The sequence below is a fragment of the Toxoplasma gondii genome, chromosome III (genome assembly GCF_000006565.2).
Source record: "Toxoplasma gondii ME49 chromosome III, whole genome shotgun sequence".
NCBI classification, from domain to species: Eukaryota; Apicomplexa; class Conoidasida; order Eucoccidiorida; family Sarcocystidae; genus Toxoplasma; species Toxoplasma gondii.
Window position 1 is genome coordinate 2,235,151 of NC_031470.1, and position 14,832 is coordinate 2,249,982.

The window sequence follows — 14,832 nt, forward strand, 5'->3', positions numbered from 1 at the left end:
GGTGTCCTGTTTGTATTCCCCTTGCATGCAGGCTGAGTTGCTGCTGGCGCTCGAGTGTCTCCGGAGCTGGTGGACGTGCTACCGCCACGCACCCGTTTCTGTGTTTGAAAGTGAATTTGGCTTTCATCTCTTCTTTGCGACGTGTCTTCCACAGGTTTCCATTTGCAGAGCCCGCGGCACTACTCACCAGCGTCCTCCGTTCACTGGCTTCGGGGGCTGCTGTGTCCCGTGCTGCTTCGCTAGGCACTGCACCGTGTGCCGTACGAAACGTCGTGCCCTTGTCTTTTCGCGAGATCCTTGAGAGGGCTCTGCTTTCTCCAGAGAGGGAACGCGTTTCGCTTCCTCCTTTGTTTATGCATTCGGTTCGTCGGTTGTTGGACATCTGATGTGCTGGTAGCGCGATGGCGCCAGACCTGCGTCTTTGCCTTCATGTGTCGGGCGAGGAAAAGTCCCGCGTTGTCTACCTTTGAGCCGCGCAGATCAGGTTGCATTCCGATCAAAAGTTATCCTGGCGAGTTGGAATGCGAACTCGGTTCTCAGGGTGGCGTCTCTGGTGCGCTGCTTCCTTTGGCGCCTTCTCTGCGAGACCGTCGCAAAAAGCCTTTGCTCCAGAACGGCGACCGTCGCGGCTGTTCCAGCGCCTAACACAGATCGGATCGCGGATCATTTGAACAGAGACGGTGTCGACTTATGATGTGGTAATAATTGCAGTGCGTGGTCGAGCAGCTGCATGTACTGTGTTCACCTGGCGGGAGGGCCAGGGCAACTCGACGCCCGTCTTACTATTTTCTCTGTGTTCAGCAGCCGTTTCCGGTCCAGGCACAGGGTATGTTCTGTGTTTCATGCATGGCTGTTGGCTCCCCTACCGCCGTTACCCCTCCCCCTTCCCCCCGGTAGTTTTGTGTTCCGTCGCCGCCCTTCGGTGTCGACGCAGGCGCCCGAACGGTCGTGTGTTTGACGAAGGAATAAAGTTCCCTCGAGGCGGCGTCGTCGTCGAAGAGTCTGGAGCAGACGCCTGTTTCCACGTTCCAGTGTTCTCCACTCTTGCGCGAGATCGTGAGGCCCTCCTGTCCCTGCAGACGCGTCGTCCTCGTTTCTTCACGACACGAAACCATGGAGCCTGGCGAGCTAATTGTTCATCGAACCATCCTCCCGCCTCTCCCCACTCCTGCCGCTCCTCCACGCAATGGAGAAGCAGCTGCCTCTCCACTGAAGGAGACAAGGCGACAAGAAGCAGAATCACAGGAGACGCAGGGGCAACCCTGCAACCTGGAAGGTATGTCTGTGTGCTGACGAGTTTCGTTCATCTCAGACGAATCTAGAAAAGACCGACATGAAAAACGCGCCTCCCGGCCCTCCCTGTGTGGTGACACCAAAGGCGTTCTCAGGTCACTTCATGTACGAAAAGGTCGCCTCCTGTGAGAAAACGGCCTCTGCTTGGAAAGGCGTCCAACGTGGATCGTAGGACGGGAACATGCGGCGTGGATTCGTTGCATGCGTAAAAAACGAATCAAATCTGTTCCTCCGTTCGTGGACATCCCAGGAGCTTTCACAGAACCTGTGGTGCCCGTTGAGTCGGTGGGTACAGCACAGCTGTCGGTCCTCAGGTGTCACGTGTGACGGAATCCCCGGCTCTGTCATTCTTGAGGGGGGTTTCCTCATGAGCGCTGTCTGTACTTTACTGCAAAAGCTAGAAGACGAAATCGTTTTCTCTCGCAGGTTAGTCCCGGGTGTTGAATCGATGAATGTGAACCTCGATCGGCTGGAGAGGTTGCACAGCCTCAAATGGTAGATCGGGGGGAAAACTGTCTCGAGATGTTCCAGCTAACCCTGTTCCAGAGGCGGTGGCACCACTCCACTCTAAACATTAGAGCTGAGACATCGACACCTCTATTGTCTCGCTTGAATCCTTGTGCTGTGGATGTCTTTCTCGAAGTCGAAACAACTTAGTTGATGGTCAATCAGTGACTGAGAAACCTGCTGGTCGACTTCAATGACTGCATACTTCCGATTCACTACGGTGCTGCTTCAACTCTGAGGCCGGCAGTGGAGGTCTCTCGATGTTTCCTGTGGTACATGCAGGGCAGGAGTCCACGGAGGCAGGGGAGACTGCGAAGGGTGAGCAAAAGGACGTTTCTTCGTCTCTCCCTTCAACGTCGCCGACTTCAGGCGTTCCTGGCGACAAAGATGCGCCGAAGTCTTTTGCTGTGGTGGGTGCTCGGGACTCAGAGGTCAGGAACGCTGAGGCCGCTGCGGCATTTGTCGCCGCAGATTCGTCCTCGCATTCGTCGAAAGGTAGTGATGCAAAAACTGCGGGGACTGACGCAGAGCGCTGTCCACATGCATCTAGTTGTGTCAGGAACTCTGGCGGAGAGCGGGCAGCTCCCGTGCGAGACTCCGCGGGAGGGAAGGCGTCAAGTACAGCGCAGCAGAATGCGAGAGATCCACCGAGGGGGTTGCCTCAGGGAGAAGAGTCCGTGGCTCCGCTGGCCAGCGTGGAGAGACAAGACGGACCGACAGATCAACGAACGGGGAAGCAACCTGAGCATGCAAGAGGGATCCAGAAAGATGACGCTTCGCTTTCCTGTGAGGAGCGCCCACAGTGCGTGGCAACAGAGACACCGCGCAAGGCGAGTGGCGAGGAGCAGCAGGATGTGAAGGACGACCAGACAGTGGAAGAATCGGGGAGGAAGCGACAGGACGGACTTGTTCAGCTGGGCAGTTGCTGCCCCGCCGCTGAGCTCGGCTCTCAAGAAGACTTATCCGGTGGCTTAACCACGGTGATGCTGAGGAATATCCCGAACAAGTACACGCAGGAAATGATGATCTCTCTCTTGAACGAGACCTACAAAGGTACTTCGAATCAAGCGACTGTTTCACCTCGACAGCCTGTGTGGTGTGTCCTGTCTAGCCTTTCAGGGACCACAAGCGGCATTTGCCGTCACATCTATACATATGTATATACATATATGTATATATATATATATGTATATATATGCATATATGTTAATAGCATAGACTCTCTATTGACCTGTGCACTAGTAGATGCACATCTCTGAATGTGGCTGCAGCTTTCGAGTGGAAGAGTCTGGAGTAGAAGACTGCACTCAGTTTCCTTGTGGCTTTGAAGAACACTGATTCTCGAAGTTTTCTCTGCTACGTTTCCCCAGGCCTCTTCGACTTCTTCTACCTCCCGATTGACTTTCGGAATTCTTGCAACGTCGGATACTGCTTCATCAACTTTGTCCATCCATTTGTTGCCGTTCATTTCAAACGCGCCTTCCACAATTTGAAGCTGACGGCGTTCAAGTCGCAGAAAGTCTGCGCATGCACGTGGGGACGCGTCCAGGGCCTCCAGGTGAGAAGCTCAAAATCGTTTTGTCGACTTTGCCTCCACAAGGCGAGTTCAAATGACAGCTATCCAACTTGATTTCACTAGAGTAGAGTTCCTTTACTAATATTTACTGTCCAGAAACGTCTGGTTTTCCTCGAAAAAGCAGTCCTGACGTTCAGTTCTAAAAAGCATCGGTTGACTTCGTGCCAACAGCCGCGGTTCCACGGGTGACCGAGGAGACGCGTTTTCGAATTTCGGGCAAAAGGCGTAATCTCGAATAACAGCGCGACTCACAGCCTTCTTTGCCGCGGCACGAGCTCGGGGTTCCACTGCTGCAATGGAACTCGCTGAACGGGGAGTCGCAGTCTATCCTTCCCAGAAAAAAGTAGCTTATTGAAACCTAGGCGTCTCATTTCATACTGTGAAACGGCGCGTCTGGCGACCTATGAATCGATGTGGATGCATTCAACCAGTGTACCCCGATCTGTTCGGAGCTCACTGGCATTTTCATGTGCCTTGTTGTCCGAGATGTACAGGCGAACATTGCTCACTACCGAAATAGCGCCGTGATGGGCGTCCCGTTTAGTCAATACAAACCTCTACTTTTTCGAGACGGTCTGATCATCCCGTTTCCGCAAGCGAAGCGGCCACTTCCCTCCGTCAAGCCGCGTGGCCATCACGAGCGCGGTGCGAAGGTCAGCTAACAGAGCTGAACGGCCCAATAAGAAAAATCACTGCCACTGCCTTCCGTAGATGAGGCTTAAATTCAGGTCTTATCGCGAGCTTCGATGTGGTTCTGTATTTTCTTCGTAAAGAAAATTAAGCTTGCTGAGAGGCAACGGCATCGCTGCAGGAGAGTGTGAGGATAGTAGCTCAGATGAGACAGGACCCCAGCATGTTGCCTGCATCGGGCGTCCCCAGAAAGGAACATGGTGTCGGCATGTATGGCACTTATTTCCAGTTGTCGTACAGCGAAAGCAGTCGTTATAAGTGCTGACAGTTTTCTCTGTGCTTGCGTAACTCTCGTACTGACTTCAGTCTGCTAGAGTTCTGCATGCTTCGACCCACCGCTTTTTTTGCTCAGGAGGTAACTGGTGTATGAATTCAAATGATGTGACACCCTTTCAGTGTCTATGTTTGTAGCAGCGGAGGCTTCATGGCCGCGGTAGCCGGTGGAAGCAACGCGTGGTCTGCAGGGAGTAACGGGTTCCAGAGGTTTGGCTCCTGCGGCGCTCTCTCTTATTTCTCGTCCTTTGTGAGCGCGAAGTTTTTTCTGTGTGGTCGAGGCGCTTCAGCGTATGTACTTCTCGTTATTTGTTTGCTCATTTGCTTCCTGAGGAAAATGACCGTCTACAAAGACGTGGGTTACCTGAGTCATAAGCACACCGCAAACGTGCTTCGATCAGAAGATGCGTGCCACTCACCGCGGTGGTTTTAGCTTCCAACTCGGGGACACCATCAGCGGGTGTATGGGGACATCACACAGAGACTCCTCTTTGATATCGCAGTGGAGTTCGTGTGAAAAGCGAATGGTCACCGCAGTGCAGAACGTCTTCAGCACTGTAAGGGATTACAGACGCACTGGGTGTCCTTTTGAGCTGCACAGTGGACTGTCGATACTCCATCATGTCATCGCTTTCAGCGGAAAATCACTCGAGAACTGAAACAGTCAAAAAACAGAGTGCGACCTAAACACATCCACCTCAAAAGTGGCCCTCTGTGGAGCGTGTCTCCGGGCTTTCCGTGAAAGTAAGACGGCTGATATCTCCTCCGCTTAGCCTGAAGGATTTTCGGTGACGGCTGGACCTCAGTCTCTCTCTCGTTCATCATCCGCCACTACAAGTCCCGGTGAACGATATACTAGAAGATGCAGTCTCTTGCAGCTTTGTTGAGAACAGTGTTCATGCAAGCTTTGTTTAGTGGTGGAGCGCGCTTAGTCAAGGATTTTTTACAAATCAGTTTTGTAGCGGTGTCTTTTGCATTCACGGTCACTGCCTCCGCAAAGCCGCCTGCACGAGGCCATGGAGTGCACAGCCAGATCCTCTCGCCTAAAACCACGAAATCGACAACTTGCTGACGTGCCCCGGGTGCGTTCCTGACACAGGCAACTTGTTTTCCATCACCAGCTGGTGAGAATCTCCGGTGTGCCAGCTGCGATTTATGGAATTTCCGTGTATCTGACAAGTCGTCGAGAAAGACGTCGTACTGCTGTTGGCACAAATGAGTTCCTTTATCACGTTTCATATAAGCTGACAGCTTTACAAGAAGTTTCAGAGGAGCGATCTAGAAGATACCATGACGATCTCTCCCACGATGAGGAAACCGCTTTTTCGCAAAATCCACAAGGAAAAAAACATATCACTGTTCACCCCATTGATGAAACGCAGGTCAAAATGTCTCAGCCGCATTCGTTTACAGATGCACATAAGATCATTTGAAGGCCTACATTGGAGTACAGTGCCCTTGTCATTTGAGGGACGTTTACTGCCTCAAGATCCAACAAGTCATTCGTTTGTCTCAATCCCTCCGTTGTTATATTCAACCCTTTCGAGGGGGGGTGGGGGGGGGGGGGGGAAGGCGGCGATTTTGACTCTGCCGCAAAGCCGACCCCAGGTTCCACCGAACTCGAATCACGGGTGTGTCCTAAGCCAACGGCAGCCAATGAAACATCGGAAAAGTCTAAAGAATGTCGAGAATTGCTGTAGTGCCCGCAGTCCTGATATGCACCCGTCAAGCCCACCATTATCGCTGGTACGACAGGTCGAAGAGAGCCGTAACTCCTTCGCCTATTATTGGCACATGCTCGGAAGTGCACATTGAAAAAGATAAACACTGTGCGGGAACACGAACGCACAGTGGTTCGTAACAGCCCGGTTCACGGAAAATAAAGTATTCAGGTCAGTAGTCCTGAAAAGACACATGTAGAGATCGTTTCTGTACATACGGAGAGGCACCGGGAGGAAAATCGGTACGGGAGAGAATTAAAAAAGATTTGGATACGGAAGTTTTCGGCGGCATCCGGTCGCCTTCCCACAGGGGAAGCTCCTGCACCTTTGTACAAAACTATTCGTGGCAGAAGCCCGCCGTCAGGTTGCGTAAACTTTGGATCCCGAGAGCAACGCTGTCACTGGCAGGAAGCCTTTTTTTCTCGTCAAAGCGTTTGTGAATGAACCCGTTGAACCGGTTCGTACGCAGATCCGTTCTAGCGGAGGTGAGTTCCCTTGAACAGGTTCAGATCAACGGAAAAGCAATGCTGTGCATGATGGAAGCCGGAACTTTGGCATTTGTGACGATCGGACTCTTGCCGAATCCTGGTTCGGCGCGCCGCGTGCTTCCATGGAGAGAAAAAAGCGCAGTGAGGACCGAATGATGACGCAGTGCACGGTCTGTTTTTCTCCAGGAAGTCAGCGCAAGCGAGTCTCTCGCGCTAGAGAAGCAACTGAGCAAGGGAGTCTGGAACACTGCTCTCGCCTTCTCGAGATGAGCCGCCTTCAGCGCCGTCGAAATCTTGGCCCTCGTTGAGACCGTCCTCACTCGAGCACGGGACGCCAGTGTTTGTGATGTCTCCCGAATGACCCGAAGACGAGTCTGACCGCACTCGGTCGCCGAAACAGATTGAGGGAGGAAGCTTCGAAAGAGGGGATGGGGAAGCTTGAGACGAGGCGAGTGACGAAATTCCCTCGGCGTTCGACGAGGCTGCTGAGAGAAATCTGTGGTTCTGAGCGCCTCCTCTAGAGTAGGTCGGATTCGCTGTCCCTGACGAACAACTGGAGGAACTCAGTTCAGTCTTTATCGAGGTTCGCTCCTCCTTTCCAGCAGCTGCATCCGCAGTCTTTATCTCCAGACACTCCGGAGACTCCGTGGACTGTTGACGCGTGTTGTAGAAGCCACGACGCGCCGCTGCGGCTCGACTGGGCCTGTTTGCAGACGAGAGCGAGGCCGAACCCACGCTCGAAACGGCTCCATGTGAAGAGCTTCCTCCACGCCCTGAAGCGGCGATTCTCGCCGACTGGCTTCTGCTTCGTGTGTTATGGTGGTGGCTCGACTGCGTCGGATGTTCGTGCTTGGTTTGCACCCGTTCGCGCTCTTCCATTCGCTCTTGTTCGGAGTCTTCACATCCCCGGCGAGAGCTCGAGAGGCGGGAAGACGACAGTGGGCCGACGCGCCCTGTCTCCCGGCTCCCGCCGCCTGAAGGTCCGCCTCCGTCCTTCAGGCGTCCCTCGCTGTCAGTGTCTCCCTGATTCAGCCCCTGGAGAGGACCGCTCTCAGATTTTCCGACGCCTTCCTGTTCGTCCTCAAGGTCTCCGCCTTCGTCCGTACCAGCAGTTGTGACGCGACTCACACGGCCGCCTCTCCCCGGCGTCACACCTGTGCGTTCGCAGTCTGCCTTTTCTTCTCGAGCTAAGCCGGTGGAGCCACTGATGCCTGGCAGGCGTCGCAGGGACTCAGCGGGGCTCATGTACCCGGAGGATCCTTCTGTTGATGAGGTGCTGCGGGCGTGCATCGCATCGACCCCCGACGCAGACCCTGTGGGACCGAGACTCGAAGTGTCTCTCTCCACACTCGACAGAGTCAGGAGCTGCCGCAACAGTTGGACGAGGTCGAGATGCGGCAACTGAGTCGGGACTTGCTTGTTCTTGATGCACACCCTGAAAATCCTCGTGTAACGCCCCAGACTGTTCACATTCGTTGCCAATCGCACAATTTCTTTGTGCCGCTCAAGGGCAGCCACGCAGACGCGAGCATCTGCAGCGGAGATCTCGCAGCCCGTGTCGTGACTCCCTTTGTCGCGGTCCGCCGCGCCGGTCGAATCGCGTTTCAGCGGCGAGGCCTCGCCGCGAGTCTTCTGCTGTCTTCGCCAGTGGTCCCGCTCTCTGCCCGACAGCGAATCGGACTCTCGGTCCGACGAAAAGTCCTCAGCGCCGCCCTCGGCCTTGCCAAAATGCTCCACCAGTTGGCCCTCCGGGACCAGCGCCCGGACCGCGTCCTGGACGGACTGGAGCAGCAGGAGCACGAGCTCTTTGGTGAGATGGAGAATGAGCAGAGGCCCCGTTGGCGCGGCGTTGCTGGGTGCATCGCCCGCGAGCGAAGACGAGGAAAACCAATCCCTCTCTACACTGCCGGAAGAGATCATGGGGTCGCTCTCGTCTGCACAGCCTGCCGCGGAGTCTCCTTGGAGCTCGCCTCCCCCCTCTGCCTGCGAGTGATGTGGACAGCAGGACGACGGGGAGACGGACGCGGTCTGAAATGGCGACGCGCCAGTGGGCTTCCACCCGGTCTTCTTTGCATGCTGCACGCGAGAGACAGGGTGGCTGGAGCTGCCCAGCGACGACTCTTGACCAGAGCTGCCACCGCAGGCACCGTGAGGGAGACACTCCTCTTTCATGTGGTGCCCGTGACGCGCCACAGGCCTTGGGAATCCTTGGCAGTCGTCCCCACAGCAGGTGCAAGTCCAGCGACGGCTGCAGCACGAGGTGTCACAGCTGCTTTCCTGTTGCGAAAGCACATACGACACACAGACGTCTTCAAATATTCAAGACGAAAAACCTGGTCGGGAAGCCACGCTCTCTTTTGCTGCTGTTCAATGCCAGCAGCGGCATCAACGTTTCAGACGACAGGCAGTTGTAGTCTCTCACCTGGAGAGTTGCGGAGTGCCTTCGGCAGCAACACACCCCTCCTCCAACGGCCTTGGAGCAAGGACTGAGGTGCTGGCACGTGAAGGCGCAGGACAGCGAGTTATTGGGGACGCCGCGGCATGCTCCACTGGAGCCACACAGGGAGGACAGCGTCGGCCTCGCCGACGGACTACGGACATACACAAGGAAAGTACAGAAGCTAGAGGTCTGCAAGATTCGTATTTCTTGTGGTGCTGTGGGGAAGACGAAGGGGCACACCTGGAAGCCCACAGGCAACGCGATGTGCTGTGCAGGACAAACGCCGGTGGACTGCAGGCCTGCCCAAGTCCCCAATCGCTTCATTCGTCGACTGCGTGTTTGGGTCAGCGGGTCCACCGCAATTCTGTAACATCGGTGTGCCTTGGAGAGGCCTTCTAGACCTGGGCCTCTCGGCGCTAGCGAAAAAGAGAACGCTGAACAACTGTACCGTCTTACCATAGGAGAACATCGCCGGCGGTGCTGCTTGGCGCGGCGGCCAATGCAAAAGCAGCCAGCGAGAAGCTTGAAGGAAGAAGTGGGGACGAAGCAAAGGAGGAGGAGGAAAGCAGTGCTCGGCGTTTGCTACACGCATGCACGGAGTGAGAGGATGCAGATCGAAGGGGCGGAGACAGGAGATCTTCCGGTGGCGAGTGTTCTCCAAAGGAAGGCGTGACAATTGCCGTTCCGAAAGTCCCTCTTTCGCTGCAACAGGAGACGCAGAAAGCACACCCGAAAAAACGACCAGTAGTCCAAACGTCTTTGATCCTGCGCTCCAAAGAACTCCCCAGACAATAGCGCGAGGTCTGAACACACTTCCAAAAAAAAGCGTTCTATTCAGGGCACCTGCGCAGTCTCCCGAGAGGCTCTCTGCATAGGTGCAGCTGGACTTGAATCAGGAGACGACGAGACACGAGGCCTTCGCGTAAACGGAACAGGATCCCTATACTCCAGCGTCATGTTGCAATGCAACAGGGAGCTCTCAGAAGTATATGTGAGACATAACAGCTCGTTTTTGTGCGCCAGACATGGCAAAAAACACTCTGACTTTCTCAGGTGCACCAAAACGGAATGACTCACGCGCAGTGTCTGCCGCCACAGTCCGCGTCCAGACGCGAGAATATCACTCTGTGGCTCCCGTCACCAGCGTGCTCGCGAACTTCCCGTCTCTCCTGGCCTTTCTCGAATTGGGTTCTGGTCTCACGAGTGTCCTCTGGCCCTGCGGACCGTCCACCGTTGCTCTCTTTCCTGCTGCCCGATAGCGTGCGATCGCCGACCACCGGAAGCGGTTTTTCTTCACGGCCAGCTTTGCTCGGATCACCGCCTTCTCGCGAGCCTTGCCCCGCGGTGTGTCCTCCTCCGCGGTAGGTGTGTTCTTTTACAACGGCCTTGTCTGTGCCCTTGCTCACCCAAGCAACTTTGTCTGCCGGCTCGCCGTCACGCGCGGTCTCGTCACCCGTTCCAGACCGTTTGCCTCCACCTTTTGTAGAGTTACTTTCGTCGTTCGTCGATGGGAGTCGAGGCTTTTTCGCAGTGCCATCTTCTCGTTCTTCTTGTGAGGTCTGCCCATCGCCGTCAGAAGACGCACCGAGGTCATCACCAGAGTGCCTGGCGCCTTCGTCTTTCCCTGTAGACTTTCCATCGGCCGTTCCAATCTTAGTCCCCCGCTGCCCGAGCCGGAGTGAGTAGAGCTCTCGGCCTGCGCCTTCGGCCCTCCCAGCATGTCTGCAGTTTCCATTGTGAGATCCTCCCTCATGCGCAGCTGGGTCCTGAGAATCCGAAAGCTGGCGCCCCTGGTCGCGCGAGCGCGTTCCTCCTCCTCCTCCTCCCATCCAGATCACTTCCTCCCTCGCCTTCTCGTCCTCCGCGCCAGGTCCACCGTTGGGTGTGCGGGCGTCTTCAGTTCCTCGAGACCGGCAGCTCTGCGGGGTTGCACTGTTTTCGGGAGGATCCTTTCGCTTCCGACTCCGAGTCGAGGAACGGCTGATGCCGCTCTCGCTTGCACCAGTCTGAGCCTCAGGGAGAGAGCCTCCCGACAGGTGGTCGGAGAGATGAGACACCTGAACTTGTTGAGTCGGCGCGTTTGAAAGATCCGCATGGGGAGGTCCACCGTGCGCCTCAGGTTTCACTCCGTTCGGCGGGGCTGGCACGGACATGTGGTGCTGGTGCCGGAGGTCAGGGGAGCGTTGGCGCTCCTCCACAGGGTTGAGAGGCGCGCGGGCCGGCAAGAAAGAGTTGGTGGCGGCAGAAAAAACAGCGATGGTGGACGCGTCTGCTGACGGAAAGTTTCCAGAGGCGTCAAGTCCCGCGGATAAGTGGTGGGAGTTCAGAGCGCGCTCGAAATCAAAGGGGAGATACTGCTGCAGTGACTCCTTCTCAAGGCGATCGGAGCCAAGCGGTTGGGCCGGCGCCCAGGATGACGTTTGAGCCAGCAGTTCTTGGTGGCGTTGCAGCTGCGAACACAGTCAAAGAGGACAGTTCTCCAGTTACGACATTGTGATCGAGGGACTCGTTGCTCGACACTTGGAGTCTATATAGGCTGGTGGGTTTTGTCGTCCGTCGATTTCGAATCTTGTCAACCTGGCTCCGAACACCCTGAGCGTATCGCTTAACAACGCACTTGTCGACAGACTTCTTTAAAAACCTAAGAGTCACTGGTTCAAAGACACCTAAGCGTATAGCCAATGGTAGATCTATATTTCTGCAAATTAAGCCTGACTCCCCACCAGCATAACCGTGGGCAGCTGAGGCACCCCCCTTGGCTTCTGAGGCTGCTTCAAATAAAACCTGACGAAGCGCAAGGTATTGTCAGAAACGGTGAACAGCACCAGCCACACTGGAACAGTGGGCCATGCAGCTGAGAGTCGCAGCGGCATCCTTTGCCTGGCAGACCTACGCTTGACGAGACAGAACACACGACTTACCTATCGGGAGTTTGTTTCGGCCACAAGTTTTGAAAGCTCCCAGAAAAAGTGCCGTCTCTTCGCTGGCTCACCAGAGATAACCAAAGAAGACCAGTCAGCAACTATAAACAAGAAGAAGCTTCCCGGACTCCGTCGGAGGGCCGGTCTCTTCGTGAGAAAGTGCGAGGGACGCTCTGGCGGCGGGCACTGAGAACACCGCGTGTTTAAAATGGTCACTTACTTCCAGATGTGGCATGCACGTTGGCAGGGAGGCAGATCCCAAGACTCCAGCTGGGGCGCGCGTCACCACAGAGGGGCTCTTTGGCTGTTGCTGCTGTTGCTTGCGACCTGTTCTGTCGCGCAATCCGAGTTTCTGTTCTTGCAGCTTTCGGCACTCTGGACAGAAAGGAGATCAGCGATGGTATGTGGTTTTGTGGAGTTTTTTTCTAGGGAGCCCCTGACGTGGATTGATTTCGCGGGGACACCAGCTAGAACCGCGGCCGAATACGTCGCCTACCCTTTGTGCGCTTTCCGCACAGTTTTCATACGCAGGTTCTCGAAGCCGTCGCACAAGAAAGCTCATCGACGGTTCCTGGAGTGGCTCTACGAGTGGTCCACCAGGCATCACTAGTCTCAGTGTCCCGGAAAACCCCCAACAATGGATATAGAAAAGCCTCAAATCCGCCTGCTCTATCGGGGTAGGGAAGGTACGTGGATCGATGCTTCACGCTCTGGGCTCCCCTCTACTTGAACACTGTCCTGGAAGGGGAAAAACACAGTTACCCTAATTTTTGTGCGGAGGACGCTGGTTACAACAAGCGAATGGGGAACGCTAGACGTCGCCATTGGCCTGTCTTCTCCATCCTCCCGTTGCGCATTAGTTCTTTTTGGTGATTGTATGCCGTGGTAACAGTACAGCCTCTCGAGACATTTGCTACATTATAGGCGTGGATGGTCAGCCGGCAGCTGTCATGAATTTCGGTGAAGTGGCACGAGAGAAACAGCAAGTTATCGTGTCGCGGCGAGCGGTAGCGCTCGCACGAGTGAAAGCTCATCTTTGAGAGTATGTGCCTCTCACCTGTGGCCATGTTGTAAGCGTTGATGAATCCCAGTTTATTGACGCTGAATTTGCGCTCCACTCTCCGCCGAGATTGCGGGTCGTACCACGAAGCCCTCCATGTCTTATTCACCTTGTCATAGCGGACGCCAACGACTTTCGGCAGGCTCTCTCGTCCATGAATGTGACCCACTGGCCCGTGGGTCTGAGCTGGCACCTGCTGCATGTTGAGAGCAGAAGCATGCGTTTGGGTACTTCCATTGCCCTGGGTTTCCTTTCCGCAGTGGAACGCCGTTTGGAGAGCTGTGGGAATGAACCCCGCACTTCCAGATACAAGACTCGGCTCTCCGCTAGTTCGGCCCATCAGGGTCTCCCGGGAGCAGTAGGCTGAAGCCAGCGACGCCCACGGGTGGCCAGAGAGCGGCGATGGAGCGGAAAGGCTTCCAGAGACGGCAGCTGCGCTCCCTGTAGGCACTGATGTAAACAGCGAGCTAGGGCTCACACTCGAGAGTAGGTTTGGCACAGCAGCAGCAAGCCGGGGACTAGCACCCGCGCCTCCACTGAGTCTCCCGAGAGTTGCATCGGCTGTGCATGCGGCCGATCCGGCTCCGCAGAGGCCTTTTGGCTCATCAAGAGAAAGGCAGCTGTTGACCGCACCGGACGAAATGGTGAGGCTTGGACTCAAGGCCATCGCATTCGGAACTGCGGCGGCAGAGCCTGTGTGGGTAGGCGGGAGCGCGACAGACCTGGAGGAAGCCGATCTCTGTTCTGCTGAGGTCGTCCGGCAGCAAGAAAGCCCAGCAAAAACACCACCCAGGAGCGAAGGCTGGGGTGACGTCGAAGCTCGCGGAGGCACTTCAGCCAGGCCGGAAGGAAAAGAGGAGTTCTGATGACTCGCGGGGGTCAAGATGTTTAGAGACTCAGCGTCAACGTCTTTTGCTGCACTTCCCACATCGGCTCTCTGAGCAAGTGATGCGAGGGCAGGTGAACAGCCAAGTGCGGCTGTGATCAGGGAACTTTCGATGCGCGCGGGTGCCAGCAGAGAGCTAATCTCGCCTCCCGACCGCCACGAACGTCCGCCGTGCGGAGGCAGAGAGACCTGCGGTTCCACGTCTGAACTTCTCTTTTGTGCGATGTCCAGGGGAGGAGAATCAATAATCTGCTGATCGTTATCTCGCGAACTCCTTCTGAGAGAGCCAGGAGGTGCCCCTCTGTTGCTTGTGCGTACCGAGGAAGCCATTTTGGATCAGGTTGACAGCGGGACAGTTTGTGACCCGCAGGTGTGAGATTCTTGGAGTCTTCTCTGTTCCGCACGACAGCACACTTCGAAGTGCCCTGGTCATTTCCGCCTGAAATGAATCAGTGCGGTTCTGCAAGTTCACTGAAGAATATTTCAGTTTCTAGGTGCCTTGTCTGCCCTCTTTAGATGTCCCCAGATCCGAAGTGACCCTCAACAAAAAGCTGGCGGGAAAGCGCCCGCGAGTGAAGCGATGAGGCCTGGTGAGAGATCGAAGCCGTATACCCGCGGCAGTCGGCGTCACTTACCCCGGAAATTATCACGAGCAAACAGGGAGGTCCGCCAGGCAGATGAAGTGGATACCCAAAGACGAGTCCTCCTCTGGGACCTTGTTTCGCAGACAAGACCAAGACGAGATGTGGACGACCTCGTCGCAACAAGCCTCCACCGTCGGTGCAACTTAGAAACTGCGCAATTTGAGGCAAGTCCAGCGAGGCATGTGTCGGAAGAAGCGGGTTTGTGGCTTAAAACAGTCAATGGTGAATGTGAAGAGCTGCAAGATGTGTGCCAGTCCTGGGATAGCTGCCTCCTCTAAAAAAGCACGATTTTGCTCGACCGCAATGCCTTCGACCCCGAGCTGTCCCAGCTCG

The 14,832-nt window shown here is 55.5% G+C and overlaps 2 protein-coding genes across 2 annotated transcripts; one reads left to right on the forward strand and one right to left on the reverse strand.

Annotated features, from left to right (window-relative positions):
* Window positions 1–102: 102 nt before the first annotated feature.
* TGME49_299030 (RNA recognition motif 2 protein) lies at window positions 103–5,037 on the forward strand. The gene is made up of 4 exons (XM_018782360.1): window positions 103–1,276; window positions 2,083–2,853; window positions 3,171–3,358; window positions 3,871–5,037. Exons 1-4 carry the CDS (start codon window positions 1,114–1,116, stop codon window positions 4,036–4,038), a joined length of 1,290 nt encoding a protein of 429 aa, XP_018638097.1. The 5' UTR covers window positions 103–1,113; the 3' UTR covers window positions 4,039–5,037.
* Window positions 5,038–6,761: 1,724 nt separating this feature from the next.
* Window positions 6,762–14,185, reverse strand: AP2III4 (AP2 domain transcription factor AP2III-4; the record flags this gene model as incomplete). The annotated part of the gene is made up of 5 exons (XM_018782359.1): window positions 6,762–8,825; window positions 8,971–9,097; window positions 10,066–11,438; window positions 12,130–12,284; window positions 12,967–14,185. The coding sequence occupies 5 exons, from the start codon at window positions 14,183–14,185 to the stop codon at window positions 6,762–6,764; spliced, it is 4,938 nt and encodes a 1,645-aa protein (XP_018638096.1).
* Between the last annotated feature and the right edge of the window lie 647 nt (window positions 14,186–14,832).

What these genes read in the sequence shown, in the direction of transcription:
- TGME49_299030 (XM_018782360.1), top strand. Translation starts at nt 1,114, where the DNA reads ATGGAGCCTGGCGAGCTAATTGTTCATCGAACCATCCTCCCGCCTCTC. An exon ending in GCAACCCTGCAACCTGGAAG is followed by an intron (nt 1,277 to 2,082) that starts GTATGTCTGTGT and finishes TGGTACATGCAG; the next exon opens with GGCAGGAGTCCACGGAGGCA. An exon ending in GACGCGTCCAGGGCCTCCAG is followed by an intron (nt 3,359 to 3,870) that starts GTGAGAAGCTCA and finishes CGAGATGTACAG; the next exon opens with GCGAACATTGCTCACTACCG.